Source organism: Cryptotermes secundus, unplaced genomic scaffold (genome assembly GCF_002891405.2).
Source record: "Cryptotermes secundus unplaced genomic scaffold, Csec_1.0 scaffold61, whole genome shotgun sequence".
Classification (NCBI taxonomy): domain Eukaryota; kingdom Metazoa; phylum Arthropoda; class Insecta; order Blattodea; family Kalotermitidae; genus Cryptotermes; species Cryptotermes secundus.
Genome location: NW_019741299.1, coordinates 175002 through 181001, shown reverse-complemented (window position 1 = coordinate 181001; position 6000 = coordinate 175002). Strand labels below are relative to the sequence as shown.

General features: G+C 39.2%; 1 protein-coding gene across 5 annotated transcripts in view; it reads left to right on the top strand.

Annotated features, from left to right (window-relative positions):
* The first annotated feature begins 4663 nt into the window (after window positions 1-4663).
* The window catches only part of LOC111872659 (guanine nucleotide-binding protein G(q) subunit alpha), a 65961-nt gene continuing 64624 nt past the window's right edge, over window positions 4664-6000 (top strand). The window contains exons 1-2 of one of the 5 annotated variants that reach the window (XM_023866754.2): window positions 4664-4770; window positions 5214-5439. In XM_023866754.2, coding sequence (XP_023722522.1) covers window positions 5322-5439 — 118 coding nt within the window. In that variant the 5' untranslated portion in view covers window positions 4664-4770; window positions 5214-5321. Of the gene's footprint in view, window positions 4771-5036; window positions 5440-6000 lie in introns of those variants that run through there. The other 4 variants (XM_023866755.2, XM_023866758.2, XM_023866757.2 and 1 more) reach the window with 4 other exon arrangements.

Here is a 6000-nt window from a genome sequence, read left to right as displayed (position 1 = left end):
TGATCGAAGTAAAGTGATTATTGGGACAGTATTTTTTAATAATTCATTATTAATACAGTGAAGTGTATTATCTTCTGAAAAGTAATGCTATGTAGCCTGGTTGAAGCTCACATATGTTTGGAGGAACATACAACCTCCATCTTCATAAATGAAGAGTGAGTGACTCAAGTAGCCGCCGGCAAGAATCAGGTGACAAGCAAAGTCAAAGTTCCTCTGGAACATCTGCCAGAATACTGTGCGTCAACATCCCAGAAGATAATACTATTCATAACCATCACTATGAGAATCCCAGATCTAATACTGTTAAGACATTTTGCTACATTTCAGTTGCATCGTGAATATAATTATGAAAGCAGTGCAGCTGATAAAGGATGCCCTTGTTTTACTCCTTTATTTGTTGGTACAGGGAGTTTTTTTTATTGCTAGTGGGGTGGAACTAAGTCCCTTGTACTGCGGCCACTTCTGGCCTCTTGTACCAGCCCCAGATGATAAGTGAGGCTGATTGTGGAGCAATTGGTGGAATGAAGATTGGCAGGGGAAACCGAAGTACTGGGAGAAAACCTGCCCCAGTGCCACTTTGTCCACCACAGATCCCACTTGACCAGACCCGGGATCGAACCCAGGCCACTGCGGTGGGAAGCCAGCGACTAACAGCTTGAGCTATGACGTGGCCTAATGGGAGTTTACTTCAAATTTCTGTACTTCCTATTATGCTGTAATGCCCACATGGACACTTACCACAGGATTTACAAGCTACTGTGGATAGTCTTTCTCTGTTGTAACTTCCTACAGCTTACTTTGATTAACACTATCAAATCCTGGCCTGATTTCTTCCCTGCTCCCATGTGGGATCCACATTCAACTGCAACACCAGGTTGTGATCGCAGCCTCAAGAGTGTAGGTCTCATGCCAAGGAACATCTCTTGGTGATATAGTAAGCTGTTTTATATTACATTTATGTTTTATATTCTATTTAAAAGTCACACTGAGGTGAGACACATGTTGTTTAGGTGTTGTAACATCTCTGCCTTCCTGCATCCAGTTGAGGTTGACTTTGGACGGAATGGGTGGGTATTCCATGACCCGTGTGAATGTAGTTGAGTCTGCATAGGACAGCCAGGCCACTTGATCAACACCAGGGTTGAGGAGCACCACCGACATGTCTTCAAGAAGACCGGATAAATCATTCATGGAAGAACACAGCATCAATTTGGGACTCAGCATCCAGTTCCAAGACACCAGTATGTTCTCCAACAAATCTAGGTACATAAATTGCATCATCAGAGATAGAATTATGCTTCATTCGAATAACATGAAGAGGGAGGTTGACTTTCGCCTCAGCAAGCCATGGAAATCTCTCATCTCATCTTTGAAAGGACACAGAAGGCCTCCCTCATAGGTTTCATGTGATGTAGTTCTCCTGGTTGTTAGGCCCATGCACACTGCCCTTTTTGATGCATGGACTGTGCCCTTTCAGAAACCCATACTCCTAGTCTTCCTTGACTTTCTGCTACAGCTTATTCTTTCATCTTCTTGGGTCTTCTCTGCTGCTTCCTGCTCCTCTTGTCCCAGCATGGCCTCTTCCCCACACATACATACAATTTCTCTCCACTTTTTCTTCACATTGCATTCAACCAGTTCTTTTCACAGCCACACCAAGGTACTGCTTCCTTCACTCCCAAGTGCTGTCTCTGAGTCTCCTTGCAGACAAAAGTTACTCATCCTCAGGCTTTTTCACAGTTTATTTCAGTTTGGGTTGGTCTATACCAGATTGGATTTTCCCTGTGCAATTCGATCAGCTTAGCACCTGCTTCTGCTGGTTTCTTGCATGGCTTAATCTTTGACCCTGAAGATGGAGGTGACATCTACCTCTGAAATGTTTGGCTGTCTCTGAATACATGACGATACAACCCAGGAAACTGTACTCATACTCCTCGTTATCACCTTCCCAAGAGCCTTGAAGCCAACATGTCAGACAACAGTTACAATCAATATTAAAGGTAAAGGTAAATTGTCCCTGTACTTCATTAATTAAGCAGTATGCCATGACAATATATAGGGGAGTGGAGGTTTAGCTCCACCATTCTTGACCTTGGCACTAGATCAAGGTGAGTGATCAGTTTCATGCCCTGGCCACTTTAACAACCCTCCACCCCACTCCATTTGCCTATTATTTGGGAGGCTGGGTGGGTCATTGAGGGAGAAGAGAAATATCTCTTTCCCCTCCCATATATCAGACCCTGGTCATCCATCTCATAACACCATTGCTGTACTCACTGAGCTATCCTGGTTGTAGTTATGATCAGGAGGAAAATTAATAATTTATCTTACAGTTTCTTAATTTGGTATACTGTTTACTAAATTTAATTTATTTATCTCTGAGATACACAAGGATGTGAATCTCACAAATCTGCATTTGAAACATGCCTGTTTGTGATGCTCTGTACGTCTTGCTCTGTTCCTTCTGGGATAGTACATAGGCACAAGAATTTGGGTCTGAACAATGATTTATCCTCTACTTTCATATGAAATAAAGAATATTTATTTTGTAGGCTTCACTTTATTAAAAAATATTTTTTGAATACAAACTAACCTCCAAAAATGATTTTAGCGACGACTGTATTAAAATCAGGAGAAGGGGATGGTTGATTCTATTCTTATGAATGTCCTTGGATGAAGTTGCATGTATAATTTAGTTTCGATTTGTGTAGTCGGAAGCAAGAGGGGAGGTCACTCTGAAGCCCTACTGGCACAGTAATCTGCCTAATACCGGGAAATGTAGGTCAGAATACTTCACGTGTCATTTTAAGCATAACAAATAACAATAGTGAATGCACTCTGTTTTAAAGTAGGGAAATTTCAATAAAGTATATATCAGAAAATGCATATTGTACCAAGTACAACATATATTTCTGGGAACATGGTGCATTAAGTCTCAGTATAAATTCTTATAAAGATTAATATGTTTTGCATCTAAATTTTCAAATCTGAACCTGGGGTTTTGGGTGAAATAAATTAGTCATTTCTATTTTCATTACAATATTTTCAGCCAGGCTGGCTATTTTTTGTGTTAAAAGAAGGTAGCAATAGATATTTGTCTTTGAATTTAAAAGTCATTTCGCATGGAAATTAATTTTATGAATGTACTTGAACCTTACCTCCATCTTTGAGCTGATTGTCTAGATAATGTGGGACCCTCAACACCTCACAATCCTATGGGCCTTCATGACCTCTTACAGGGATAGCTTTACTTTTATATGATTCCATGGATTGAAATCCTGCAGAACAGACTGAAAATTCTCTTGATAATCAGGAAGCTTCCTACTTCGAATAAAAAAATAAAATAAGACATTTTTATATACCACATTTAAAATTCCATGCTCATTTTATTTTTATTTCTGATTTGTACTTTTTTAATTTTATTTTTAATTTAGTTTTGTATCTATACCTTTACTCGGGTAAAGTCCAGTACCTTTTGTCTTCTCGTCTGTTGTCCAAAAACATAAAAATTAGAGTATACAAAACTATAATTTTGCCTGTGGTTCTGTATGGGTGTGAAACTTGGTCTCTGACAGTAAGAGAGGAACATAGACTGAGGGTGTTTGAGAACAGGGTGTTGAGGAGAATATTTGGACCAAAGAGGGATGAAGTGACAGGAGGTTGGAGAAAACTGCATAATGAGGAGCTTCATAACTTGTACTCTTCTCCAAGTATAATTATATTGATCAAGTCAAGGAGGATGAGATGGACAGGGCATGTAGCACGGAAGGGAGAGAAGAGGAATGGATATAGGATATTGATGGGAAAGCCAGAAGGCAAGAGGCCACAGGGAAGACCAAGTTGTAGGTGGGTGGACAACATTAGAATGGATCTTAGAGAGATAGAATGGGATGGTATTGATTGGATAGATCTGGCTCAGGATAGGGACCAGTGAAGGGCTCTTGTGAACACGGTAATGAACCTTCGGGTTCCAAAAAATGCTGGGGAATTCTTGAGTAGCTGCAGAATTTGCAGCTCCTCCAGAAGGGCTCAGCACTATGAGTAAGTAAGTAAGTAATCTATACCTTTATGTATTTGGATATTTCTCTTTAACACTTGCGGGCATATAATCTGTAATATTCTTCCCTAAAATGTCCTATTTCTAGCGGTCGTTTTGGTCGTGACTATTTACAAATTTGGAAAATTGTGGGAGCTTTTAGAAACAGAACTTCTGATACTTTTCCGAAAATTTTATAAATTATTCTTCTCGGTTGAAATTTTATGACTTTTTAGGGGGGACCAGCAAATTTTTCTAGTGAATCTAGGTCACAATTTTATTAATACTTATTGTAAATTTTATAATGTCTGTTGTTTACTTCAATTAATTATCTAGTAGCATGTTAAAGTCATGTTTATTTTTGAAATGGGCTGCAGAAAGGAAAGTAATCCCAGTGTAGTTCCGCGTATGTTTATTTTCATTGTATAGCCCCATTAACAAATTTTGCGCCAAAAGATGATTCATATGCTCAGTGGAAGTAACGAATAAAATGGACATTATCGTCAATTCTTTTACTTCTTTGACGGCTTCTAAAGAGAATTCTGATTACTGAACTGGATTATTAAGTTGTATTCATACGCATACTTTTGATGCTTATTTATTTTAAAACCATTGCATGATGGGATTTAGACACCTGACGCCATATTGGTTAGGCGGTTGTTGTACAATATAAAGAAATTCGTGTTAAATAGTGGGTTCAAGTTCAGGTTTATACTTGATGGATATTATTTTACGTAAGTTGAGTTACATGCATAACTGTCGTATGGTTTGGGTGGTACATGTTTGGTAAATTATATTGTAACCTAAACATAGGCTGCTCCAAGTTGTGTCTTCCCCCCTGGTACTTCACCATTTATTCTGTATTTTAATCTTATTTATAAACACGTGCATGTAAGAGATCATGGCTTCATGAATTCAATTATTGTAATAGGCTTACATGCAAGTGATGTGACCACTGCAAGGAATATAAGTTGGCATTCGTGGATTGTATACTACATATCAGCAAAGGGTTGTGCAGCAGACGTATTGCGTCGTCTGTACCACACCCAAGTGAGGGCGAGGGAGGCAGGCAGGCTAAGTGGAGCCCTACACGGAGGCGAAAAAGTGTGTGTGCGTGAATGTGTGTGTGTATTACCGAAGGCAAACCGAGTGCAAATTAATGTTTATTCTTTTATAGGAGTGATACGTGCGTGAGGAGCCGTGAGGGTTTTGAATCCCTTTCAAAACGGCACGTAAAACGGCTCGGTACAGATAATATTGGCTGAGCAACCCTCCGAAGTAAAACATGGCGTGCTGCCTGTCGGAAGAGGCGAAGGAACAGAAGAGAATAAATCAAGAAATTGAAAGGCAACTTCGGAGGGATAAACGTGATGCGAGGCGTGAACTTAAACTACTATTATTGGGTGAGTTTTTAAGAAAGCGTTGAAGGAATTTAGTGTTGACAGTACCGACTTGTCAGGCACACCAGTGGCATTTGGGTTAGGCATCTAACAAGGGGGTCCACGTTCATATTACTGTATGTGAAACCTGTGAATCCTCTCTGCTGTATTTTTAACCCCATTATCTGTATAGTGTCTGTGCAGGAAGTTCTCATATTAATCCATTGAACCTTTAAATTCACATGAAATTGATTGAAGCTCATGATAGGTGACAGTCATGACAGGTTGTTCAGTTGTAGGTACAGAAGCAATTATTTTGTGTCATGTCCATTGTCTGTTGTTAAGGTACCTTTTAACAGCACTTTATATAAACCATGATGCCAAAAATTATGTCATTAAATTGTAGTAATGTATCGAATACTAGGGTTAAAAATCCCTCCAGGATTGGAATCTTACCAAGTTGGTAAAAGTGTATTCATTGGTTAAAATAGTGGAAAGAGCTGTTGAAATTCGTCAGGGAATCATTTATTTCATATTTTCGTCTTTTATGGCCTTTATTTCCTTTATCTTTTGTGCCTTTATTTC